At 39.8% G+C, this 27089-nt stretch overlaps 3 protein-coding genes across 7 annotated transcripts in view; all 3 read right to left on the bottom strand.

Annotated features, from left to right (window-relative positions):
* LOC110986738 (copper-transporting ATPase 2-like) overlaps window positions 1-6912 on the bottom strand; it is a 43290-nt gene extending 36378 nt beyond the window's left edge. The window contains exons 1-3 of one of the 3 annotated variants that reach the window (XM_087141670.1): window positions 6739-6912; window positions 4273-4313; window positions 3637-3773 (exon numbers count right to left, since the gene is read on the bottom strand). Coding sequence is in view for 2 of the 3 variants with exons in the window: in XM_022248894.2 (XP_022104586.2) it covers window positions 3637-3773; window positions 4273-4294 (159 nt within the window). In the remaining variant the exon portion in view is untranslated. The remainder of the gene's footprint in view (window positions 1-3636; window positions 3774-4272; window positions 4314-6738) is intronic. The other 2 variants (XM_022248894.2, XM_022248893.2) reach the window with 2 other exon arrangements.
* Window positions 6913-8608: 1696 nt separating this feature from the next.
* On the bottom strand, window positions 8609-16466 carry LOC110986766 (uncharacterized). Of its 2 annotated transcripts, XM_022248944.2 has the most exons (6): window positions 16162-16466; window positions 15226-15278; window positions 13941-14070; window positions 12014-12211; window positions 11770-11816; window positions 8609-11379 (listed from the first exon to the last, which is right to left on the bottom strand). In XM_022248944.2, exons 1-6 carry the CDS (start codon window positions 16284-16286, stop codon window positions 10877-10879), a joined length of 1056 nt encoding a protein of 351 aa, XP_022104636.2. In that variant the 5' UTR covers window positions 16287-16466; the 3' UTR covers window positions 8609-10876. The 2 variants fall into 2 exon arrangements, with proteins under 2 accessions (XP_022104636.2, XP_022104637.2); XM_022248945.2 differs by lacking the exon at window positions 15226-15278 and having other exon boundaries at window positions 16162-16300.
* A 1148-nt stretch (window positions 16467-17614) lies between these two features.
* LOC110986765 (uncharacterized) lies at window positions 17615-25691 on the bottom strand. 2 transcript variants are annotated; one of them, XM_022248941.2, is made up of 6 exons: window positions 25363-25691; window positions 23123-23214; window positions 21648-21849; window positions 20800-20997; window positions 20560-20603; window positions 17615-19873 (listed from the first exon to the last, which is right to left on the bottom strand). In XM_022248941.2, exons 1-6 carry the CDS (start codon window positions 25521-25523, stop codon window positions 19089-19091), a joined length of 1482 nt encoding a protein of 493 aa, XP_022104633.2. In that variant the 5' UTR covers window positions 25524-25691; the 3' UTR covers window positions 17615-19088. The 2 variants fall into 2 exon arrangements, with proteins under 2 accessions (XP_022104633.2, XP_022104634.2); XM_022248942.2 differs by having other exon boundaries at window positions 20800-20994.
* Between the last annotated feature and the right edge of the window lie 1398 nt (window positions 25692-27089).

Genomic DNA, 27089 nt, shown 5'->3' with positions numbered 1-27089 from the left:
CTTCCATCCAAACTTCGGGTTTTGGTTCAGAACGAATCCAGCATGCAGTTATGAAGACAATTCTAAAGATTTAATCTCCAATGATAGGATGATTGTTACCTCCTTCGACAAATCCACACAACACAGGAAGTTACCGTACTTGGGTGAGGAACTCACCAGAGGGGTCAATATCCGACACCTTGCTCAATTGGCTGGCTGCTTAAAGTACACATAATGAAGTAAGCCGTGAAACCGTGCGTTTACCATTGACTGACTACTGAGGCATCAACAGATCTACAGTTCCTTCTGCCCAAGTTCACCTGGTGATGGTATAAGCCTGGCTTTAATTTTTTTAGCATGGAGATCAGTAAGTATTTCTACAATAACCTGACTACTCCAGGGCATGAAGTATATAATGGGCCAAAATAAGACATGGTTTCCATATGGTCATCTGTAACACAGACGGGAAGCAAGACATGGCCCCAGACGTGCATGACGTCATTCCACCCAAAAATTGAAACGAACGGCATCAGAAACTCCGAAACTATTTAGTTGATTAATGGGGCGTAGTATTTAAGCATATTAAGAAGAAAATGGGCAAAATTTGTGGAACTACGTATCCGTGAGAGGGACATTGTTGTACACGGTCATGCTAGTGTGAGTGTTTATATGACGGTACCATGGCTACACATCGCAGATAGTCTAACCTGGCTCAACTTGGGCTGGTTTGCATTTGTCTGCATTGTCGGTGACACCTCCGTTTGACATGTTTCCACATGTCTGCGTTGCAGTTTGCGTCTTGATTACATTGCTCTCTGCGTTGCAGATGTCGGAATGGAAACCAGGCTTTAGTTACCAGTTATGGTTTCAGTGTTTAGAAACAGATGTCTTGGTAGGTGTTGGTGAAATATCTGTAACTTCTGGAAAACGTTGCCAATATGGAAATAAAAAGCTGTTGTCAGATTCTGTAGAACTTTCAATTTTTTCTCTTTTCTTAACTTGTTGATACCACCACAGAGGAGTAGCAGGGGTAGGCTGTGTTGTCTATGTAGATGACCCCATTACTGATTTTGTTTCATAGATGCAACTTTTAATGACTGTGGGAAGTGTCAGTTGAATAGAGCCCAAAGGATTGGGATAAAATCAAGGCATATGTGCAGACTGGATTGAAATGGACAAGAAATAAAACTCTGTGTGTCAAGCGCTTGGCTTGGCTATATGATAAAACCATATTTGCTGAAAATGTATGTCTGATGAACAGTGCAATATATGCAAAATATGAATGCATATTTATGAGCATGTGTTTATGTATGAATGTTCTGAACAAAAATCTGCAGGGGCTTTGTGAGTTTCTACACAAATTTGCTAGAATTTTAATTTTTTTATATGTCCTGCTTACATGGATAATATCTCCTCTAATACTGGAACAACCTGGAACGTTCATCATGTGCTTTCCCTGATGGCCTATTCTAAAGTTGACTTTGCTGGTGACAAAACAGCAGAATCAGAAAGAATCAATTCTAAACTTGGAATTACTCTACTTTTTTGATTTTGGAGCACCCTGAGAGTCAGTCAAACACCTTAAACTTTTCCCTCTCTGGTAAAATTGAAAAAAAAATGAAAAGTGGACACACAGAGAAAAGAAAGTGAAAAAATAACAAAACCACCTTGGAAATTACTGTCGTTCATCATTAATGATTAATAACTTTGCTGCTGGAAAAGTCCCGTCCCCAAAAGGAAACTTGGGAACATATGTAGCTTAAAGTATTATCAACAAACAAACTTGTCCATATTGCTGCCAAAACTGCAACTCCATTACGAATTTCGTTAATCATTGTTTGAGAAAGTGACTGTTGTTCAGTAATTGTTTTCATTGAGGGGCAATTCGATCAAGGACCATAGTTAACCATATTTTGACTATCTCTCATCGAACTCACCTTAGTCCACGATGGTTGGACTAGACAAGTCAACTATTCGCGACCAGCCTAAAGAGGTTGGTCGCGTCATTGGTTGCCACCAACCCATTTCTGTTACCACAGTGCAGAGAGGACCAGTTATAAGAAACATGCCAGAGAGAAACACCATGTCACTAGTTAACAACCACGTTCACTTTCATATTTGCAATTTGCCCTTCCCGAGGCCACCTAATGACCTGACAACAGTTGACTAGGGTTGTTCGCACTTCAACTTCACTGCACATGTACCAGGTACATCACAAACCAACCACTGGTTAACTAATGGTCTTGATCTAACTTGCCCGAGAATGTTGTAACTGAGGTCACATATGTTTTCCCAAAACCTATTTGTATATCCCATTTTGTGCATATCTGCAAAAACAAACTATAAGAACAAGCTGTTGGAATCAATGTTTGAAAAATAACATAATTTCATGAACATGTATAGGAGATGCACGAATGTACATGTATCTTTTCAAGAGGCACCTTGGAATTTATGTAGTTACTGAATTGAATTTACTTGTATGTGGTGTTATATGAGTTATATTGTGTTTAGTACTTTGTCTTTAATTTAAACAGAAAACAATTAAAGTGAAGGCCAATTTCACATTGGGTAAATCTCTTTGTTTACGTGATGCATATCCACAGCCGTTGGAATATTCAAAATGTGGATGGAGGCAACAAATTTCTCACTGCCTCACATCAAACCTGTTCTGGTTGTACAAAGAGTACCTTTTGTGGCTAAACTCCCAGCATATTTGTTAATTTCAGCACAAAGTTTGTTTACAAAGACACTGGCCAATAGTGCTCAACATCTCAAAGGTAAAGCATGTTGACAAGCATACCTGAACATATTGAAAGCCCAGCTGGCAAATACGAAAGCATATTCGTTTGTGAGACATTACTCCTGTGGAAATGTTTGAATGATGACTGTGTACATTTTAGTTTTGGACGCATCTTTTTGGTTCTTAAAAAGATTTTCTCCTTTCAAATGACTTCTGCCTTGATTTTGAACACAATTTCAGTTTTAAAAACTTGGCCTTTTTCACTAGCGCACTATACATTTCTGTTCAACTTCTTCGATAAATTGTCAGTGACTTGCAAGTTTTCAGCATGTATGTGCTTGTCATCAACAATGTTTTTATCCCCAATCCCACAAATACCCCAATAAATCAAAACCCACATTTTCAAAAAAGTAATTCCTGCTGACCGTTAACATGATGACATCACCATCATTCAAAATATTTCACGTGGATAAGCTATTCCCTAATAATGAGGTCAATGCCCTATAGTAAGTGTGCACAAACGCAGCTTTAACTATCAAGAACAAAACTGGGTTCTTGGAAAAAGAACAGTCATCGGTGTCGGCTGAAGTCAAATCGGATAGATATCATCATTTTCAATATACGTGGCGCAGGTATCACAGGCAATGAAAGACGACAAACTGTTATTTGATTCCAAGAACACAGATCCCTGTTCCCCGTAAACAAATCTGTGTGACTGCACTGCAGCGTGCTTCACTGTACAACACAACAGTCCTTGACCCCACTGCAGAGAATGGGTGGTTATGCGGCAGTGGCCACGAATGCAGAGATCCTTGGCACTGTGGTGACAAAGAATGAGTCAGGTGTTTTGTGTGGTCAGAGTTGAATGGCGCCCTCATGATGTGCTCTGCACCTCTGACTCCAAGGGACAACTGTACCTGGATTTTGATCTCTTCTGGAGGACTTGTTGCATGGGTGAATCCCTGCATGTTGCCTCTCTCGGTGCTTACAGAATCCTCCATCTTGACTGCTCCTCTCTCTAAGTCTTCTCCAATAGTTACGCTAAATTCTGCATCTACCATGCAAAAAGAACATATTTATTATTTAACCTACATTTCACACAGCCGTGATTAACACTGAGAATCATGGTACCCTGATCTGAAATTCTCATTTCTAGAATATTTTGCATGCTCTAAGATGTATACAATGTAACTTTCCAGAAAAAAATAGCTAGAAATAGCTGGAACCAGAGGTAATCTTGTGAAAAACATGATTTCTTGCCTTCTGCTTTTTATTTCAAAGCTTGTAAACAATGACCGTTAACACTGCATGTATTTACACATGTACATACACGTTTATTTTTACAGCAAACCTTCTAAAAAAACTGTTACTAATGGCTTGATAAACTCTGCATCAATTAAGTTGATTCCTCTCTGGAATTTTACAAAACTGAATTCCATATTCTTTCCTAGTCAGTTACAACTTACTCTCGATTTCCCCATTTTGGTAATTTGGGCACAAGAAAGTGAACAAAAGATGCACAAACAGAGAGCTGCAAAAAAAATGGAACTAACCTTTGTTATCAGCCATCTCCATGTTTGGTTGACTTTCTTTTCTTTATGAACAAAAATGAACACAATGTATCAATGACAAGTTTGTAACTCAATATTCATGACAAATACTACATGGAATATTTCAATGACTCTAGCAGTGTTCAAATACAACCATTCACAAATGTATGAAAAACTTTCCCCGTTCTCTCTTCAAAACAAATTGTGTCTTTAAAGAAAAGCTTTTGTTTTAAATTCCCACTTTGGGGATTTTTTTTATCAAGATGCATGGGCCCACTGTGTTACTATTCCTTGCATTCAAGGAAAGAAATATCCAAATACATGTACATGAACCAAGTTCTGGTGCTTTTTGCCATTCACATCATTTGTGGATTGTTGGCATTCAAGGAAGTAGGTATTAATTAATACAGCAAATAGCTTGATAGTTTACCCCTCCCATTGTGCAAATAATGTTAGAATTGACCATATATCTCATTCTTTCGCATCTTTTCAAAATCATCTTAGATAAAGGCCTGTATACAGCATGATAATTTATACAAAATGAAATACTGTTTGAACTGAAAGAGAACTTTTGACTCAAAACTTGAATTCTAAAGTTAGAAATAGTATTACTGTGCATAACAACCGATGCAACTGGGTATACTCATAAATTGATGAAAAGTAATGAAAGTTTTTGTGATTTTTTAAATCTTAACTTGAACCTGTACATGTACATCATCACCCAATATCCTTCATAGCATCATAATCCGCAATAAACTCCAGATTTTAGCACGTGAATATCATGAACTCAAGATATATAGAACTCTCAGCCTAAAACCAGTTCATACTTAGCAATTAAGATTATATGAATGCAAAACTATGACATAAGATCAAATATTGATGCTGGGAATTTGAAAAAAAATCAACACATCTCAACTCGACTGAATTTTACTGTACATGTACATATTTTTGTGATGTCAAATTTGCTTCCCTTTTACATCTGCCTGAAGTAGGAACAGGCCTTCATTTGGAAGGGTAAAACAAGAGCCATTTTTAAATATCGATGTGAATTTTGCCATGGCATAGTACTGTATTCTTTGTACAGGGCCAGTATCACACTGGCACCATGTAAATATCAAATTCCACCACCAGTCTGAGCAATATAGGCGATTCACAGTACAGAACGCCACCAAGAGTTTGCCGCAGACAGGCCACTTTTCACGTTGCTGCGATTGAGTGCACTTTGGTACGTAAATTGTTAGAGAGTTGATAGATTGAGTCATTCCCCACAAAACCATCAATTTGACTACCTCACACCCATTCGCAATACGCCATTTCGAATTTTCAACCTATAAACAAGCATTTGGAAAAACTGACATTTCTCCCACTCAGCGCAATTAGACTTTGTCGACTATTTATCCCATAACGCACAACGAACAGACCTCTCCATGACAACCTCTTAGTGGCACACTGCATTGCGAATTGTTCGCATTCATTGAATTTTGTGATGTTGTGGTTGGCACCCAATTCGCAATGTGTCACACCAGACTATTTTATGTATTATTTATTTATTTAGTTTAAAAAATGCACTGTTATCCTTTATTGTTTAAATCGAAATTTAAATCGAACATTTTCACAGAAGGACAGTTTACCTTCATTTCATGATGTCCTGAAAGGATTCTCTTTAGGGGAAAACGCAACTGCACTAGGTTTGAATTTTATCATGAGAATATGAATTCACTATGATAAATATAAGCATGGAACCAAATGAAGAATATTCTGTACTTAAATCAATTGCTAAGACTTCCAATACCAGTCACTTTACATGCTCAGAGCTGTACTAGTATATGGAAAAACAATCAAGAACCACTTCGCACTATGAAATATTGACAATGCTCACTTTTAAGACCCTGCTACTTCTGTACTTTAAAATATGTATCACTGTATGTCTTGAACTGTCAAAATGGGTAATCCTGAAGAACATCCTCCCTATATAAATGATTCCTCAATTTGGCAGTTGTGTAAACATGAAAGGAACAAGTAGTGAAATCGTAAGAATTTAACCTTGTAAGTAGTTGAAAGATTGTGGGGCTATATAACCATGATAACATGTATAACTTGACAACTATTAAACTAAAAATGCCTACTATTGCCAACAAAATATACCCATTAATCCTAACTTTATTTAACCCTTTCATGCAATCATGGTTTTAAATTTTCCCCATTAGGCCTAATTTGATATTCAGTATTTAAGAAATAAACTTAAAAAGAACATTTTAGACAAATCCGGGATGATACGTGGCGCGTAGCGTTGGCTGTCAATTTCATCGTTTTAGAGAAAATCGCTGATTTCGCAAAATTTCAACACGTTAAAAACAATTTTTCCACTTTTAAACGCTTCTTTATATCTGCTTATAGCGCACATTATTTAAAAATGATATCATTGAAAACTTGAGTTTTATGTAAGCATATAAATTGGGTTGTACCTACCTTAAAAACAGTGCAAAATGAGTAAATCTGTTTCCGATCTTTGAATTTTTACTCGAGCTCGTTTTTCTCAGTGCGCAAGGCAGGTCTATGGCGCATCGCAACGCGCAGCACGGTTCACACACTAACAAAGGCACAAAAGTGTAAATCACGTGTTTCGTCAGCTGACAGACCATGTGATTACATTCCAAAATTATCAGATGACTTTGAGTGGTCACCTGGTTTTCGGATATATTTAGATACCAGCGTGCGTCACCCACTGATCAGTGGCGTCATCTTGTTCTCGTAATTTCTACGAAGCCGGAATTGAGTTTGGTTTGTGAATAGACTGGCTCCCTGTCTTCCATATATTACTTTCACCACAGCTCTGTATATTAACACGGCCTTTTCCAAATCAACCGTTTATCGCTCCGTATTTCATGCATTGTTGTACTATTTGTGTTTGTGCTCCAGATTTCTCTATTTACACCGAACCAGTTGCATTTTTAAAACTCTATAAGCCGTACGAGATCGGAGATAATAATAGATAATTAGAGATAATTTTATAATAATAAGATAATTTTATTCCGATTAAGGTGGTTACTAAGTTGGGCCTACGTGTACTTCAGTACGTGTTTCCTCCCGGGATCTTGCGATTATAAGGTTGGAAGCCGTTGGGTAAAATGGGATGGCTTTTCCGTTTTAATTCTTTGTCGAAATACAGGGACTGACACAGGAATTCTTATTATGATGCAGTCGTAAAGTATAGAAGTACTAGTAGCTCATGGGGCCATGCTGTTTATTTTCGAATTCACCGCCGTTGGGAAACTGAATTAGTACAGACCATTGTATTTTACCTACGAATCATTACCTTGGTCTGTTGCGCACTCTTGTGGAGTTAAAACTGACAGTGTCATTGTGGTGTCTTCATCTTTACAGCATGGTATAAGATTTTCAAAACAACATAAGATACACGTCACGATGACTTTCCACTTCTTTTGTAGCGTCGAAAGGCTGAAATGTCAACATTTTGGATTTTATGCTGACGAAGATTTCCATATTCATGGGCAAAATTTTGATGTTATTCAAGTCAAAACAAGGGTTTCTCACGTGGGGTACGTAGTTTCCACTTTATACTTGGTTATCATGTTAAACACCTTGTAAAGACAGAAGTAGTGGCCACTATTTCTTCAAAACGTTGTTTGTGGTGATATTGAAATATTGATATATTGTCCTTGTACTCCGTTGCCAAGTTGAGCTCAATGGCAATTTCCTTTAAGAAAGCAAACCATGTGATGCGGGGGACCATATACATTGCGGGAAAGGAGACAGGTGAGGGGGCTCTTTCTCCTCCCCTGAAATTTTCAATATAAAAACAAGGGGAAAGTAAAGAAAAGAGAAATTAACGAAATTAGTAGAAACGATGACCGATTTGCCTGAAAATACATCGGAATGACCTTCAATTAGCAGCGTGCTGCTCATGAGTGCTTTTCCCGGAGAAAAGGACATAGTGACGGTGACGCCCAAGGGGGAACTTGTCTTCTCCTCCAACAAAGGACCGACAATCCTTACCACAAAAGAGTAGCGCGTTTAATGTGACTAAATATTGTATTCACAACCAACAGTTTAAAGCCTTCAAAACGTGAGTGGAAGCTCCTAAAATTTAGCAAACGCATTTTTCCTTTGTTATTTGTGGTGGGAAATTTTGTCTGTACACTTCAAGTTATTCTGGTAGCAAAAAAAGCACAGTTTCTGGTTAAAAATTTGCCAAGAAAATGCAAGATTTGATGTAGTAATACAAACCCCCACCCAGCTGTCCCACCGAGATGCACTCCCCTTGGCCTTCCTTTAAGAAGTGGGATAATTATAACGTCACTATTGTGTAACCACTGACTTCAATCTTGTTATTGAGTTTATTGCAAGCTAAACGCAGATTACAAATTCAAAAGCTCAACACTCCATTCAAATATCACTCAGTATGATATAATACGGTTATAAAATGCAGTTATAGAATTCGGTTATAAAAAATGGTTATAAAAGGCACATTTACATACATGTATACGTTCGTACGACAATGGAATTACGCACGGCAAAAAAGAACACAATGGTTTTCTGTTAGGTTGTTTACATTCAGAGTTGAAAAAACGCGCTGTCGCTCGATAAACCGCTGCATACGGAAAACGGAAAACAAAACAGCAACAACAACAAGAAACAAAAACAGAGCCATTTTTCCAAAGTTACTACTCTTTTTAGACTGGTTCTTACTACTAGCAGCGACAGGCCAGCGAATTTGACGTTATTAGCCTTTAGAAGTTGGCGGACACAATAGGAGGGGCGCCATTTCAAGTGGGTAAATTTGGAACAGACCACACACATGGAACAAACACAAAAGATTTTACAAACCAAAGAGCGCCCTCCTATTGTGTCCGCCATACCTCTAAAAGGCTCGAGTTGAAATGTATGGTGTACTATTTACGACACACATTTTCGCCTATACATGAGCGACGCTACCACACGACGCGATGGCAGGACGGCTCCGAGCATCGTGTCGTCGCGTCGTGCCGTCACCTTCTTGCCATTACGTTTTGTATACACATGCGACGTCGCGCTGTCTAATGTCCTTTCTAAGTCTTTATATTGTTTGACTTTTGCAGATTATGACAGCATTTGACATCAAAATCGGTTATTCTATAGTATTATTAATATTTCACGTTTATGAACTTTAAAAATGTAAACAAGAGCGAGACATCGAAGTGTCATGTAAATTTACAAACACAGCATGATTGGGCTGCCATATTGTTCAGTTAGTGGCCCTTACCAAATCTTCTAATTTCCCAAGTGATTTGAAAAGAAAAAGGCGAAGAGCGACAAATATTATTTTTCAGATTCCTTGGATGCACAAACCGCTCAAACTGCGTAGTTGAACCAACTGACACGGTGTTGAATGAACACGTGGTGATATAACATAATGTCCAGTACAGTAAACAGCATGCATTCGTTCATAACCCCGTAAAGGCGCCGGTGCAGACGAGCAAAATACCGATAGCTTTCGTTTATGTTTTTTTTTTATAATACATGTATCATCTCCGGAGGAGTATTGGTCGAGCAATTCTTCGCCTACAATACGGGCGTTTCACAATAGTGCGCCTCCAAGAGTTTGCAGCGCGTTGGCTAATGACAATGCACGAAATTTGTCGACCTAATGGGCGTTTGGAAAGGGTCGACAAATTGCGCGTTGCAAACTCTTCGAGGCGCACTGTTGTGAATCGCCCGTATTCCTCCTCAGAAAGTACAAATCGCTTGAAAAAGATCACTTTCTCTTTCGTTATGACAATACGTGGGAATTTAAGTGCAACTGTTTCAACTTTTTTGCAATTAATTTATACAATACCCTTTAAATGTCTTGATTAACGAAGAGAAAATATTATCGTGTTTCCATCGGAATTTTAATATAAGGTAAACATTTTACTAATTCCAAAAGTCCTTTAAAAATGTTTTTTAAAAAATCTTCAAATATCATCCAGCTTTTCTCCAAAATGGTTTTGCCATGTCGGATGCTAAAACAACCAACGAATATCTGGAATCCACGTTTTACTATACCGTCAGAAAGCCCATGTTTAGTTCAAATTAAGCTACATACAGGACGGCCTACTGTTTTTATAATAAGATATCATGATATCATGTTGTCTTAAAAGTTAAAAGCTCCCTTTTTTGTTTAAGTCTGGGATTAGACACCCAAACTCTCTCATTCATATCAGAATTACAGGTGTATTTGATGAAAGGATTTCATTGGTCATTAGGATAATTGGTCGGACAATCAAGATAGCAGGTACTGCCTGTCTTGGCCGCCTGACCATCTTTTTCTATTACATTAAAAAAAAGAGTGAAATTCCATAACTTCAGATACTGTGCGGAGTTTTGGGTTTTATGTGAAATACATGAATTGATAGTTTTCCCAGTTCCTGAAAAATTCTCGATATCTCAACATATCGGAAAAAAGATCAAAAGCGGATTGTTCTAGTTTGCGACTGGATTCCACATCAGCCAAACTTTTCCTCTCAGTATAGGCCTATATACTGTGAGACAAAACCGAGGGAACGCTACATCCGTTTTGTTGAAGGCTGTTTAGTGGCACTGACAATGCCGCTATAAACTACTGTTATTACAGCGTTAGGCGCCTGCTCCTCTGCGACTTACTAAACTGGAGATGATCGTACAGGAAAGGGTCGACAGTGTCTCGGTCTCGACCGTCGGTGCGTTTTCGCCTTGCAACCTTGTCATACGACTGATCGATTTGCGGCGGCGACTCCCGAGTAGGCATTACCTGGAAATACAAGTGGCCTCCACGTTTTGGGTACGAGGGAGACGAGCCAGTCGCCAGCCTATCAACCCCGACAACAACGCGTGTATCTTTCGTGCCTGTCCCGCTCTCACCATTTTTCTTAGAAGCAGTGCTGTCGTGTTCGTTACAAGCCGCAGTAGCCGCCTTTCTGCGAGGTGACTTGTAATTGCCTGGCCCATCTTCTCTGTTGCGGCTGTTGCTCTCTCCACTCTCTGCATTGCCTATCTCGGAATAGTAGTGGTGATCGTAGGCGTACGAGTATTCTAGTCTGGATCTAGGCGCTGACGGTGGTTCAGCTAACGGTGTCATTGTGGTTCTAGGACCTAGAAGAAGCAAATCAATTATTCTCTTAACCTGTGATTCATTCCGGAGCTACTTTGCACCGCTGTGTGCATATCGGAAATTGCCTATTTGCCACCGGTTTGTGACGAAATTTCCATTGCCGTAGGTGTCGATAGTCGAATTTATTTCTTATCAGACAATATGTGATGATGAGCAATGTACCTTAAGTCAGAAATTCGGTTGAAATTTAACAAAACTTCCAGAGAGCTAGTTATGTGCTGACTCTGTTATTTGGCCAGTCAAGCCCAGATAGTGTGCATGCTGTTTTGTTAATAAACTGGATTACTATGTTATTTTGTACCTCCTGCATACTAAACCAGCAAATTTACACCCAATGTTTGTCCTAGTGTTTCCTACTGAAGAAACTTTACCCAGTGCAACCCCCTCATCTTCAACAGTTGGCAACTCTCGAGAATTCCTGCAAAAGAAAAAGTTGAGTAACCGCTTTATTAGGCTCGCTTTGAGGATTGGGAAAAAAAGACTTCAAATGCTGCACAATTTCATGTACGGAAAGGGTATAGGAAAATTTTAACATGAAATAATTAATTAAACTCGTAGTTACTTTTGCAATATTCCAATGGAGAAATCTCTAGCCCAGCTGTTTTGTTTATTTACCGTAAACGTATTTGCCAGAGAAACACCAGGACGATAGTCACGAGCAGAACAAGGGACAAGACGGTACCGAGGACTGCGGTAGCAATGTTGAGAGCTTCACAATCGCAACGACGCGTCGGTGGTGTCGAGGGAGTCGTAGACAACTGAGAAGAATCTGAGTCTGATTGCTCGTCGTCATTATTTTTATCATTCTTGTTTCTGCGTCACAGTGAGAAAAACTGTGAATACACACGTTTAGAGTTCAAATTTTCAGAAGCCTTCATCATTCACAAAATTGAAGTTGCGTGGAAATGTTTCTGTGATATGCTGACTTAAATAATGGTTCTTCTTCCATAGCATTTGTGATGATCTTTCCCTTATTACATTACACTACACCCCTAAGGTCTCTTAGTGGTAATTGGTATTTCAAAATTGCTCAGAAACAGGTCTTTTACCTTTTTTTGGTGAGCAAGAGTAAAAAAAAAAGCTGTCAAGTCTTTGTAAGGATGAAATATGCTATGGTATGGTATTTATGCAAGGCACTGACATCCCTTATACTGAGCACCCGAAAACTGGACCACATTCTGACAATTTCACTATGCGGGCTGGACAAATTTGTACCAGTACGCGTGCGTTGAAAACGCCAACCAGATAAAAAGGCGGGAAAAAAACGAATGCAAATGATATCTCAATTTTTAGAATCGTCCAAGTCCAAATCTTGTCCGATTCTGAATACCGAAGGATGTCTGAACTGAGATTTAAATAAGGATGTTCGACGTCGTGGTGCAGTTTGTGTGTGGATAAATTATAGAGGACGAGTGATACGGACGAGTGATTGTCGACCCAATGCGCGTTTGGAAAGGGTCGACAGATTTCGCGCGTTGTGATTGGCCAACGCGCTACAAACTCTTGGAGGTGCACTATTGTGAACTGCTGGAATTAGACTCCAACACTGGAGAAAGTCGTTCAGCATTCTTCAGTGAACTAGGGAAAGTGAATCGACTGGTAAGGCTGATTAGAAAACTATGTGGAAGGAGATTGATTGAAGACATTTCTTACGTCCAATTACCATTGCGTAGTTGGACGTGTGGTTCCTTAGTGCATGACGCACCTCGCGCGTGCACAGTGAAAACGGCTCTCGTCAACGTTTGCCAGGTCATTTAGGTCATTTAGGCTATAAAAAGTGGTCGTAGGAACCAAAAAGGGCAAAATCACAAAGAAATGCGAAAATTATGGTTTGCAAGTGTCATGAATTTTCTATCCGCCACTATTTTTTTCTTATAGGCCTAACTGGTCTTCTTTGTAGTGTGCTATTGAAAACGGCCGGGAAAACATGGACAGACCAACCTCGGGTAGGCTGCAGGCTTGTAACTGGGACTTTTCGTGTGTGGGTGGGTGTATGGGGAGGGGGTGCGAATCTTCAAAAAAGCGGACCAAGCAGAAATCGTTTACTTTTTTAAAAACAGCAGGATTCATTAGGTCGTACCTTAGGGGGTTACAAGTAAACTCCAGGCCGATGCGAAAATTACCTAAGAGCACGGCATTTTTTTGGTCTCGATTTGTTCAACAATCGTCAACTAGCGTGCCTTCGATCAGAAGAGATCGTCTGATTGTAGTTAACAGTGGTCCCTGAATTTGCCCCTGATTGCCTGCAAACAACATGACGTCACAGGCATAATACCTTTCCTATAAACTGCAATATTTTAAGTGTGTCATTTGAAAGTTTAATCCGACTGCTTGGACCGGCACAACTGTACATGAACGTCGTATCAACGAAAGCATGCTTCATTTGACCTTTTCATGACCTTGTCTATGGAGCGTCTTGTGTTACAGGATTACACAAAAGACCTGGCCATAATAGAGCGCCTTTGATAGAAAATGAATGGCAACGAAAAACTACATAAACTATAAGCACGAGTTTGTTGAATGATGACAAAGTAACTGGTACCTTTCTGCTGATTTCATAAAACACCCAGAGGGTAGTTTCTCCAACACGAAGAAGCCTTCACTACCACCATCAAATCGGCCTAAAATGGTGCCACTGCATTCGCATTTCACAGGACAGGAGCAATTTGAGCCTTCACATGACACAAAAATGAAGTGTTTCAACGGTATGCGCGATAATTATAGGTTTATACATACCCCTTGCCATACCCCTTGAGAAAGGAGTCGGTGCTCGACCGATCTTAAATGTTCGTTTGAAAGCGCAGGAGAATGGAAGTATGAGGGTATGGTGCCCCTACCATCACACATCACATCACACATTGAAAATATCTTCACAAATATTTTGCGAAAATATTTGTAATGTCACAAATTCTATCGCAAAAAACTTTTAAAAAAATCAACTTAAAAAAGCCTCTAGTTTCTTGAAACGTAGCCCGTATTCAGACTAAGGAACAAAGTATGTGACAAAATTTGCGACATTTAAAAATATTTCAAGCAAACATTTGCAACGAAACATTTGCAATATTAATTGCAACATCGCAAAAATATTCGCAAACGTTTCTAGGGTCACCGAATGAGGGACACTGGGCAGCCGATGATGCTGGCCAGGTGATAATGACATCGATATTACCCGAGCCGAATAAATGTTCTTTGCCAGTCACGTCCCAAACTGGCCAAGCACATAACCCCGTACCTTAAACTGGCTACGTGACCGGCTCTCGACCAACAAAAATTGCTGCACTGTCTTAAGTATTATAATGAACTTTTAAAACTCTGAATGAAATTGTTATTTCCAAATTAAATTAAACCCTTTGCATTGCCAGCCCCATGGAAACAATTTGATATATATATAAAAACGGACAGGGGAAAAATGATGAAAGGGAATACCAATCACCAGTTCGCTTGAAAAAAAAAGAACAAAAAAAAAAAACCAGTTGTTAACTGTTTATCTGATCTTAGCTGGTGGGTGCTTTGCATCCCGGAAGTAATCCAAAGGTCTTGGCACTACCCATTGGATCAAGCAATACATGCACTAAATTATATTGGTCTAGTGGTAAGAAAACACTCTCACTTCCAGTAGTTTTGCTATTTCTTGAGAACCATCGATGGAAAGCATAACTATTGGTGTATTTCTCTTTAACTCTGGAGTCAAAGCCTATCTCTCAATGTAACCAATGTAACCATCACCACTGCCATTGCTTCCAACTAAATAGCATCTCCTAAGTGAAAAACTTCACATACATTTTGGGCTAATGGTGGGGGGGGGAACAATTTCTGAGCAACTTTACCCGAGCTTTTTTTTTTCTTGCAGAGGAAGGATGTACACGAGCCGCTTTCTTCACTATCAAAAAGGAACGCAGGATTATTTCATTAACCACACGAGAAAATGCGATCACTGCCGAATGTAAACTGCAGAGCATCTGTCCAAAAAACAAACAAACAAACAAACAAACAAACAAACACCCCAACAAACACCCCAACACCCCAACAAACAAACAGACAAACAAATTGAAATGCAAGCAGATACATCCATGTAACCCACTCCAGAATGTGAAGAGAAAGACCATTACTAGGTGCATATCCCCATCTTTTCCATACAAAAATATACGAAATGCGACGATTGTGACACCCTCCATTTTCCAACTACAAATGAAGGTTTTGATTAAAAAAGTCTTTATTTCTGCTCGTTGAGACAGATTTACGACTTCCCGACAGACATTAAATTGATGTCCCCTCCTGGTAAGTCCATTTGAAAATGGTTCCATGGAATACTTGGAATTTTGACGGGTCTGAGTGGTATTGATGCTTGTAAAATTGAAACAAAAAAGGTGGGACAAAAATATGGAAAATTTAAAAATCTTAACGATTAATTGTTTTTGGCCCTACATGATTTTTGAAAACGTGTTATAAGAAGGTTTCTTCTACCAGTGTTGGGGATTTCATTTCCTGAAAAAAACAGTTACACAATATTGGGATCACCCCCTTTCCGTCAAATATGCTGCTCAGCATCAGTGTAATTAGCATGGAGACAGTTAAGAGCAAACGGAATGTTCCACCTTTCCTCATAGAATTTACAGGCAGAGTTATGGGTTTCGTTTAGACTAACAATAAATGTGAGTGGACGCTGAAAAGTGTTCATGGGAAAGGATTATGTCAAGTTTCTTGGCCACAACGATGGGAGAGAGGAAGCCAATCATACTGCCAAGATTGGTAAGAGTGCTCACCCACAGTCATCTTCACAGTTTTCACAAGGCTCTCCATCTGAATCGGTTTGTACGCAAATCAAGAAAGCACAGATGACGATGGCACACAACAGCAGGGTTGATCTCGTTCCCGCCTCTGGTCTCATGAGTCCAGCAGAGGTGGTGATAACCGACGCTTGTAGAATTGTTTCAGTAATATTCACTTGCAAAACTTTTTTTTGCAACTCCGATATCTCCTACACCCGAAACACTGGTGAAAGAAGCAACGGCGCTCAACACTGCACACTAATATGCACCGCGCACTTACAAAAAATCAAGTGCAAAGAGGAAAAACGCTATATTTTTTTTATAGTGTGTTAATTCTGTCAAGGAAATGCTGACGTACCGGACCACTTCCGAAATTTTCTGTTTCGCAAAACGCAATTGGGCAGCAGGCACTGACTAGCCGCACATCAACGCGACTGTTTTGTTTTTACGAATGTGGCCAACCGGAAAATCACATTTACCGCCCAGACACATGGACATTCGATCGAATTTCCATGAAACTTAGATCTAACTGAAAAATGCCAGTGGGGAAAAAAAGAGTCAATGATTTAAAAACATGGCATGTACAAGCACAAGTTTCGGTGAGTTTAAAACCAACATGGACAATTTTACACCGGCAATTTAAGCACTCATTATGCATAACCGGAAAAGCGTTCTGGTTAAGGGCAGTTGTATGATAAGCGCCCATGTGTCTTCTCTGCTTCCCATGCATATATAGCACCCTGTTTCTTTGGCCTGACGTGTTTGGCTGTTCGAAATCTCGTGCTCTCTGCCTTTGAAGTGTATACCCCAAAACTGTTTTAAAATGCTATAAGCTTCATTTAGGCAGTTCATAACAATATTCCCATCTCTACATGTGCCATTCAATAGCTGTCGGCGGTCTTATCCTTTCTAAAGGAGGAATTAGTTGTTAAAAAAACATACGTATTTCCGACGCATCGTCAGGTATTTTTATTTCTAAAACCAGATCTCCGCAAGCGCAGCTTTCGATATTAACTCAAATGTTTACTCGCAGTTCTCTTTAAAGAGACGACGACTTCCCAATTTCAATGCGTTAAATATCTTTCACCTTTTGGTTTGGAAATGATTGGTTATGGGTTTGAATGAAATATACATTGATAGCGATGGAAGGAACACATTAGCCTTACAATATTGGGAAAAAATCCTTCGGACACATTGAACTTTTAATGCGAACTCAACAATCGGCTTGACTGGACCTCGGTTCAAGATGCATTTAATGAAAGGGGAAATAAGTCTTGAAATAACAGGTTAGGTCGGGTCAACATATCTCAAAATGAAACAAAGGTTTTATGTTTCAGGAGCTAAACAACTGTTTGCCCAACCGAAATTCATTGCCAGACTACTATCCTACTCCCCTGAACACACCTTTAGTGTTTTCATACACTCTTACCCTAATAAAAGAATCCGGTTTTCTTTTAAGCTTCTCGCTTTCAAAGATTTTATTGAAACTTGAAATGTTCCCACAGACATTTGTGTTTTGTGTCAAAGATCCGGACAGAAAATCGGCACGGGTCTATTCACACAGATCGTTTGGTTTACTTGTCTTTCCTTTTATGGCATGTGATATTTTTCATATTTATTCTAGGGTGGAGCAAGTGTTCACCCTTGCTTCGACCCCACAACACCCACGCAGAACTATTTCAAGCTAAATGTGTTCCAATTCACCCATATTACTCTATGAACAGATGTAGCACCTGTCCCATGGTAGTGCACACCGTGTTCTGCACTTCGGTTGAGTCGGCTTGTCACGTCTATTTATGTTAAAATGTGTTCGTTGCTTTTCCATCTAGTGCTAATTGAACTATAAAAATTTAATTTTGCCCAGGCACAGGAGAAAAATTCTGCATACAACAAAACATCGGGGCTTCTGTCCTTTTACAATAATCCTTTCGGTACTCCCTGCTTTTTCCAGAAAAACACTTGAAAGCAGATTTTAATGTAATATGCTTTTTCCTGCTTAAGCATAATGTAAGCACACCGTGCCACTTAATAGACTCGACAAGTTAGAATTTTTCTGCTGCGCCGCTGATCACCACAACGCGGGAGCCTTTGGCAAACAACGTTTTTTGTGCCATAACAGAGGTCTATTCACACACGATTTTTTTTAATTGTCCAAGCATTCAGGAACAGCCATCCCGCACGATAAACACATTGGCATGGTCTGCTGCGTCCATTTAGGTTGCAGGTTTTCCCACGACTGCAATATTTTTTTTTGCATTACACTTCCCTCTGTGAATTAAAAGTAATCGATTCTTAAAATCTATTGCAAAATGCAAATTACACGTAGAAATTTCCGTTAAAACACATTTCCTTTACAGTACTCCTTTTAACTGAGTATTTATACAGAGTAAGTACCGACATATGTAGGGTGTTTAAAGCGATAAAAGAAAATATCTGTGTACAAAAATGTGGAATGGTTCTGTTTAAATATGACTATGCTAACATTGAATTGAATACATGAACATGTGAAGCTGTCAATGATCCGACATTTCTAGAACCGAACCTATAAGGGAGAACCGTTATATTGCTTTTCAAAAGGGGTCACCTTGTGGGAGACAAGCTCATCGACACTCAATTGTGTCTGTCATCTGGACTAGGGTTCGTCCCACATTTACGCATTCAGTCACAAAACGTCTTACAATTTGAATGTGTAAGTGCAAGTTAGTCACGGTCTAGTCTTATCAGGACAGGCATTTTGATATTTCTGTTTCACGTAGTGGGAGTTTCCACACCAAAGCCACGGCACGCGTCTTGTTTATTTCGCATGACTTTCATCGGGCCATGTGACTTTGTATAATTAAAGTACAACAAAATAATAAGATTTCTTTTGTTGGGGCGTTGTTTGGGTGGTTATATAATTTGATGGATGATTTCTGGATCATTTAAGTATTCTCTGTGTTATCCTGATCGGTCTTTTTAGCCCCTTCCAACTGAAGGAGATCATATTCAGCTTTGCCCTTCAGATGCTCATAATTACTGCGAGCGTCTTCAGTTTCGTTCTGTCGCTTAATTGTAGTTCTGCTGAGGTGTTGGTATGGGCTCGTGACGCTGTTTTCCGTAGTTGCGCCGGTCACTCTTTCTGTCTCGTCCCCATAGCTCTCGTTTCGTGTCTGGAGATCGCCATAAGCTTTTCTCGTCAGTGGCTGGTAGTGCGTGATCGACCCTTCGAGTGTATCTCTATTGAGTTGTTGGTAGGAGTTAGAGGTGCCGTTGTTCTGTGCAGGGCCTGCCATACTCACTTCCTCGTACGCGGAGGTTTGGCTCTGGGGCTCGCAGAACTCCTCTGTCGGATGCACTTCAAAATAGGCATGATCCTCTCCTTCCTGAGAGGAAGAATCTGACAAAGAGGCTGTCACTTCACCATTAGCAATTCCGTCCCCTTCGACATGTTCAGAGTTCACTTCACTCTCAGTTGGTCCCTCCAGAGAAAAATATGGGTGTGCGTCCGCGGCCTCCGTAGTTGGAAAACGTCTTGGCCCTGCACACCCTGGCCCATTAAATACGTAGCGTTCGTTCCCTTCTGGGTCACCATGCTCACCTGCCCTCATTGTCGGGTTAGAATCCTCGGTCACAAGCGCAGTTGGTTCCTGTGGCCAGTGGTCATTCTCATAGGAGTACTCAGCATCACCGAGGACCGGTGATTCGGGTAACTGTGCTCTGCTGGAAGCTTTTATCGTGGAGGAGGAAAAACAGCCGACAAAATGCTGAGATTATTATTTTGATTATTCTGCATATTATGTTTGTTGTAAAATTCTGTTAAGTCCAGCTGGTACACAATACATGCATTCAAGTTTTCCATTCTGGATTCTAAGGTTTTCCTGAAACTTGTTAGCTGAACAAAGTTAAACTGTTGCGCATAAGTTCTTCTCAGTGAACGCATTGTTGAAAAAAATGAACGGACAAAATCTGAAATTCTCAACTTGTTTCGGAAGTACGTTTCACAATGTCAATCTTGAACAACGCCTCAGATAGCTGGTGTTTCGTGGCACGACACAGGTCTGATCATAACGTTAACTCTGAGCTCAATGACTCTCCCACAATGGCAGGCTTGAACTAGGTCTAAGCTAATTGCAGTATCATCTATCCAAGGACCCAAAAGCTTTGACTCCCACGGCCAGGATGAAAACCCAATGTAAATATTAAGACACTACAGAAATGACCTCGGTGTGGAAACATTTTACAATACAAAAATATTCTCGATTTAAGAGCTGAGTCAGTAAGATAATGCAATGTACCTGCGATTTGTTGAGCAACGTGGGACGGGCTGTCGCCGCGTGTCTATTTTAGGAAGTTTGAACTGAACTTATTTTATAGTGATCGGTTTTGTAAACGAATAATTGGCTTATACGATACCTGTTCTTCCCAACTCAGCACATTTTGACTCGTCTTCTTGCGCTCTACAAAGTTAGAAATGCCCATAGTTACTATGTACACATGACAGCATTATGGTAATCCATATTTAACTTGGGGATTATGGACAAACATATATCACATCTCATATATTAAAATTGCACATTACACGAAAAAATCAAGGCTCACATAAAATTACGAGACATAACCGGAGAATTTAAATCGGTTGCATTGGATACTTACGATGGTTTCTTCATCAGAGTAGACAGGATCCTGCATCGCCACAGAATGACCACCACAATAATCACCAGGAAGACAAGAGATAAGACTGCCCCTACGACTATGGCAATGACGTTTGGCTGAGGACTAGGGCGTGTAAATTGAGGACTAGGGGGTGTAGATGTTGCAGAAACTGGCTCTGAAATTCCATTTGAGCAGCTGCTGTTTTAGAGAATTAAACGTGCACACGACATGTAAAAACAAAACTTGACGAGATTTCGTCGAGATTTAAACTTCCCTTGCTTTGTTTACGTTGATAGTTGTAAATAACACACTTTCAATTGCCCTGATTGAGATTTCCCTTGGAAAATAAACTTTGAATATTTATTGCGTATGATTATACGCAGTGTCCTTTGCCCGTCCTCGATCATGCCAAAGACAGAAGACGCCGCTACAAGATCCTCCCCCTGCTAAGTTGCATTGCGCTGTGACTACTGTGCAACTCCCGCATTGGTCTCATCGGTCATATGAGTCACCCATGCTGACACTGCAGTCTCAGGCTCAAAACTGATACCTAAGACACATTTGCGAGGACAAACTTCTGATCAGCACAGGCTGCAGTTAATGTCAAGGCGGATCCGGAACCAATTTTGGAGGAGACGAAAGAGTTTAGAGCGGTGGCAAAAGTTTGGGGAATTTGTTATGTAATCTTTTATGGCCTTTAATTCTTAATGATGAGGATATACATTTCGGGGATCTGCCGGAAGGGGAATGGAACAGTTCAAAACATCGGCAAATATGTCGGGGGAGTTACTCCAGTGAAGTCTTAGTTCTGTAAAAGAATTCTTAAACGAGCCTTCATTAATCCTCACCTTGTAATTGGAGACCCATTTTGATAAACGAAAGTTGGCAATGAAGCATCGTTTCTACATTTGCAAAACGGAGCGTATTCCTTTTCTTCTTGGACGGAGTATATACACGAACACTGCCTCCCAGCATACTGACACACGATGGCATCTTCATAACGGCAATACGGACTGTCACACGATCCTCTACACAATTCAGGGCCTGCAACTTAATCAACATACCCAATTTGCCTTTTGAGACTTAAATTTGAATACAATCTGGTACACTGAGTTAATATGATTGCACATTCAAAGTTTTAAAAATGAATTTTTCATAGAATAACTTTTTGTGTATCTCTGTACTCTTCTTCCATGTACGAAGACTGTTTGACATCTTTTTCGCGTTACGTGAACTGAAAAAAGCACTTTTTAAACACTCAAAATTGCCCAAGCATTTCTGGACAAGTGAGGGCGCTTTTGCTTTGGTGTAAATCCAGGAAGACATAAGTCAGTTTGCACGTTTTCATGTTCAAATTGTAATCTCCAAATTTGCTATTTGAAAACATTTCTGTGGAAAAGTTGTTTGCTGGCTTATTGCCACGTACTCACAAACCAATAAATTGTCAAAGAAAATGAAATCTACGATAGCAGTGTTTAAAAAAACAAAACACTTTCTGTGTACAAATCAGTGCGCCCACTGAGATTCCGTGATTCAGCTTTGCTTATATGCAAAGTTACATTAGCATAAAAACCAAAAAAGCTCCATAATACGGGTTAAAATTGCAAACAAAAATTTCAAATAAGGTTAATTGAAACCCAAATATTTCTATTTCATGGTCCCTTTAATTTGCTACACTACATGTATATGCTATACTGTTACTATTGTACCTCGTGATTCGGGGCGAACTCTTGCATGGCGACCACCATCTCCTGAATGGACTGGTTCCTTTGTGTCCTTACCATTTAAAACAGTGTATTGATGAAAAGCGTCTCTTGTGTAACTGAGCAAAAGCTTGCCCGAATCACGAGGTATAGCAACAGTGTCTTTACTATGGTGAATTCAAATCATGTTCTTGTGAATTAAAGGAACTCGTGTTCCATATTTTACCACACTTAGCTCACAAAGAGCTTATTATCAGCACGTATACACGAATGATTCTCTTTGCCTATAGAGTTTATAGCTCTCATTGAACCAAACGATGTAAATTTCTTCACAAGATCTTCTTCAACTTCTGTGCTGAATACATTTACTCCACAGTTCTGTCTAGGGAACAAGGCTTTCTATTGCCCTTTTGACGGCTTTTTGCTTGTACCAAATAATCGTTGGTACCAAATAGTATTTTATGTTTAGGCAATATTTCGGAAAAAAATCGGTCAACTCATGTCATCCCTGCTTCGTCATATACCCATATCTACTGATTCAGACAAGCAACACATAATGTTCCCTATGTATACCGTTCTTTTCAGGAACAACGGAGAATGGAAGATCTGAGTTCACTTACTCGCATTGTAGCAAATAAACGAGTCAGTTGAGGCTTTACAAATTGTACCGCAAAGGCTACGGCTGCCGTGCGGGCCACTGGTACATGATGCACTGAAAGAAAAATACTTGTGAGCACTGATTCTCATCAAAATTAATTCAAAATGAATAAAAATGGCTGGATCTTATGAGAATTATGAGTACCCACTAGGAAACTGAAAAGTTCGGGATATCCTTTAACAGTATACAAATGTTTTGTGGAGGAATAACAAAATAGTACAGCCTACTTTTTTTATCCGCTCTGTCAAGCTCACCGGGCCGTTTATTTTTTATCCCAGAATCCAACGAGAAAATAATTACAAACATTCTCCTTAACCCCAAATCAGAAGCAGCCGCCAAGGCTGTTCTTTAGCCATGGGGGGGGGGCTAGACCCTTCGGTCGCGACGTCTTCTTTTAATTTTAGCTACTGCTCTTTCACTTTGGGAGAAAAAAATTGTTCATTATATTACGCATGATAACCCTGCAAAATGATTATGAACTATTCATTTTAACAAATTAAATGCAGAATTAAGATTAAAATATTTTCCAGCTTTTTTGACTTTTCTTTTTTTTTGGGGGGGGGGTTGACGAAAGTTTTTCTTGAGGGGGGCTAGACGAAAACTTGGGGGATGCAGCCCCTCGCACCCCCCCTGAACTGCGCCTGACGGCAGCTAGTAAATGCTAAAACCCGTTCACATTCTTAATTATGAGAGACAAGTGAGGTTGCAGCGCAGTTTGTCTATACATGTACATAATTAAACACTGATTCATCCCTATTCAACAACGTGCAACTTGACTATGTATTAACCTTGATAATGCCCGTTAAGAAGTGGTAATGCCCGCTGGGTAAATTATACGCATGCACCTGGATACGAAACAATTTAATCGATTCTGATGGGTTAAGAGTCTGCGTGCACGTGGCTCACCACACACGTTCCAAGTCCATAAAAGGGTGCAGACCACTAATTCAAGGGAGAATTTCTGGCCAGCTCATTAGCATTAAAAGTGCCCCCCACAGTATCTTTTGAAAAAGGAGATTGTTTGGCCCCCAAAATGGTGAGATTGTGTAAATCGTTGCCAGTATCAACTCCCTGGGTCTTTGAGCTTTCATATGAGGGCAGAAGGGCTGAAAACTACGGTTGAAAAATGGTCCCAAGTGCCCGAGAAAGTTGAGGGTTGCCACTTGAAAAATGGCTGCAATCAGACTTCGGAAAAATCACTTTTTGGGGGGTGATTTTGTTTTGTGGGAATAATTACAAAAGTAATTGGTTAACCCACAAAAAATTGAAAAGAAATTGAAAGATAAGTGACCAGACAAGATTTTCATTTGTGTTTCAGAAATCTCAGGGATGTTGGCGTGTATGCTATTGGGCCCTGAACGGTTCTGATTTTACACTGTTTTCAACGGGGCTTGAATTAGTGGACTGGACCCATAAGGAAATTCTTTGGACAACTACCAAAAAAAAAAAAAAAAAGAAATAGAAGCGAATGTTTGGGAGACGAAGATAAAAGTAAAATCCTACAACAACATTGTTGGAAATCAGTCAGATATTGACTTCTTTTGACCCGTCTCTCTGACTAAAAAGGGTATTTATAAATGGGAATAAATATGTACTTATGGCTGGTTTTAAACTACGTTTAAGACTGGCTCAGTAGATTGAACGCTGACTTAGTCGCGTCCATCCTATACTCTGCCGTTCTTAACGCACGTTTAAGACCGGCCAAAGCATATATTTATTTCCTTATTCAAACTACCTGATTCGCCAATCATGAGCTGCGATCACTGACCTACAATTTATATTAGGCAAGAAATTTAAGGTACACACGGCTGTGTGTGTACTTCTTAATTTCTTGTATCTAATCACATTCTCACATAATATGTAACCATATATACATGTTACATGTATGCGCATTATGGTATCAGAGAACTGAAGTGTTTGTACATTAAGTTTAATTAAGAGTGCACTCGTTTTACTGATGAATCTTACCGTTATGGCCAACGATTGATAAAACTTCATTTAAACAAAGTACCCTTGAAAAGTGAATAGTCATTTAAAAGTCGGAACATAATTATGTACAAGTATATACCAGGGGAATCGTCAAGCGATAAAAAAAATCCGAGGAGCACAAATCGTCAAGGACATACTTTAGTATTAAGTGTTAACACTATACGCACATGAATGCAAAATACAAAGTGAACTCAAAAGTTGACATCGATTTACCTCGCATTATGAAGCTCGACGTTCGAACAAAAATGCCTTCTCATATCGTGTAATACTTTCCGGTTTGGTGCCGCGCCCTGTAACTCTGGTGGGAGTGTGATTGCCGAACATATGATCCACAGCGCCGTATGGACCAAGGCGATAAAAGCCGTCTGGAGCATGTTGAGTCTGATTCCTGTAGATGTCTCCTGGGGCCTGGTTCCTTAGTTTTGTGTACAAATCCACAAAATTTACCGAGACCGTAGCAGCACGTATCTAGGTGTTGAGTGCAACAAGGAAATAAACTTGATATTTTGTTCCATGCGCAAGACTCATTGTGAGTGCTAGTGGTAACCTACCTATCATTCTCAAACGTCATGCACCATTGAATTCCTTTGTTATGAAGACGATGACCTTCAACCATTGACAGGCCCAGTACGAACGCTTGGGAAAATTTGTCAAATCAATATTGGCTCTGCACTGCTGCACATCCCCAGTGTATATAAAAGATGACAACTTCGGTTTTTAAGGCAATACCCAGGTGAAAATTGAAATGCGAATACGGTCGGCTTCTTGGTGCACATCTGGCAGTTTCAGGAATTCATGTTAAACTCAAATGTCTCAGAGTTAAATGAGTGGCCAGGGCTTCCTCAGGTAGTGACTGAACTGTTCGAAATTCTGTTGTTTCTACATGTAGTTTTCATTGCAATAAGTTTGTTGTGAAAAACAAAAATGGTTTCTCAAATAGTAAAAATTATTCTCAGCACCTTGTACGAAGGGGACGATTTGGTCACATTTCTCCCTCTACACTCAAATTATGCACATGACTTACTAAAAACATGCAATATTTAGGTCCCTATAGCACAAATGCTGTCAGCAGAATTACCGAACGGGCTTAGTATTCAGGGAAGTATGAGAATTTCATACTCAGTCTCAGTGAAAGTCCACGTATTTCTAGTTTGTTACCTTTCACCTTATCAGAGAATGGTTTAGGAGAACTTTCAACATCATTGGTCTTCACTGACATCTCCGCATTCGGATTTGGGAGTGTAGCCTCATAAACTGTAGACATTTCTTGATACCCATCCCGCCGATGGAGTATCCGCCCTAGGTTGAAGTGCACCCTCACCGACGAAAGAAAGACAGGCTGGTGAGAACGTTTTCCAACTGGGTGCCAGTTTCGGTAACGCAAGAAAAACATTAAGCATTGATTGGTTGAGCGTACTCAGCATGCCACGCGCCAAACGTGCCTAAACTTGTGCGCCTACGCGGTGAATTCGTATCAAAGACTGTCATTTCATTCAAAATCTTTTATTCCAGCTCAGAGCAGATAGGGAGATTGAAGAAGAGAGGAGAAGCGACGCAATAAACACCAATCTGGCTTTATCGTGGCTTTATCATCAAAAGAGCAACAAGACAAACATGGCAGCCCTAGCCAAGAAATCTCTGTTTACCTGATAGGCATCGCACTGAGGCACTATCAATCTGTAGGTCTATCAATCTAGGCAGTGGAAAAATGCCCTCTCCTTGAAATTTCGCTTTCGTTTCGCTTTTTGGTGGGAAAATATAAAAGGTTTCCTATAACCCAACTTCAGCGTAATTTCTTCTGGGAAGGGGTATTTAGCGTTGACATGGTGAATTAACGGCTTCATAAACAACACTGTCCTATTAGAAGGCAGTGATTTTGTGCGGTCTAAGACTACGAGCAGTCATAGGATTCCACCAGCACCTGTTAAGAAATTTCAGTC

The sequence above is a fragment of the Acanthaster planci genome, linkage group LG09, assembly GCF_054643075.1.
Source record: "Acanthaster planci isolate LZ-2023a linkage group LG09, COTS_SCS, whole genome shotgun sequence".
In the NCBI taxonomy this organism is placed as follows: domain Eukaryota; kingdom Metazoa; phylum Echinodermata; class Asteroidea; order Valvatida; family Acanthasteridae; genus Acanthaster; species Acanthaster planci.
The sequence above is the reverse complement of the archived record's forward strand: the minus strand, read 5'-3'. Positions and strand labels throughout refer to the sequence as shown.

Coding starts and splice junctions, on each gene's coding strand:
- LOC110986766 (XM_022248944.2), bottom strand. CDS start 16,286: ATGAGACCAGAGGCGGGAACGAGATCAACCCTGCTGTTGTGTGCCATC. Junction 12,212..13,940: donor TTTATGAAATCAGCAGAAAG/GTACCAGTTACT, acceptor ACTGTGACGCAG/AAACAAGAATGATAAAAATA. Junction 11,380..11,769: donor AGATGAGGGGGTTGCACTGG/GTAAAGTTTCTT, acceptor TGCTTCTTCTAG/GTCCTAGAACCACAATGACA.
- LOC110986765 (XM_022248941.2), bottom strand. CDS start 25,523: ATGCTCCAGACGGCTTTTATCGCCTTGGTCCATACGGCGCTGTGGATC. Junction 20,998..21,647: donor AATGGGTCTCCAATTACAAG/GTGAGGATTAAT, acceptor TCTCTAAAACAG/CAGCTGCTCAAATGGAATTT. Junction 19,874..20,559: donor TGCTGAGTTGGGAAGAACAG/GTATCGTATAAG, acceptor CCACGATAAAAG/CTTCCAGCAGAGCACAGTTA.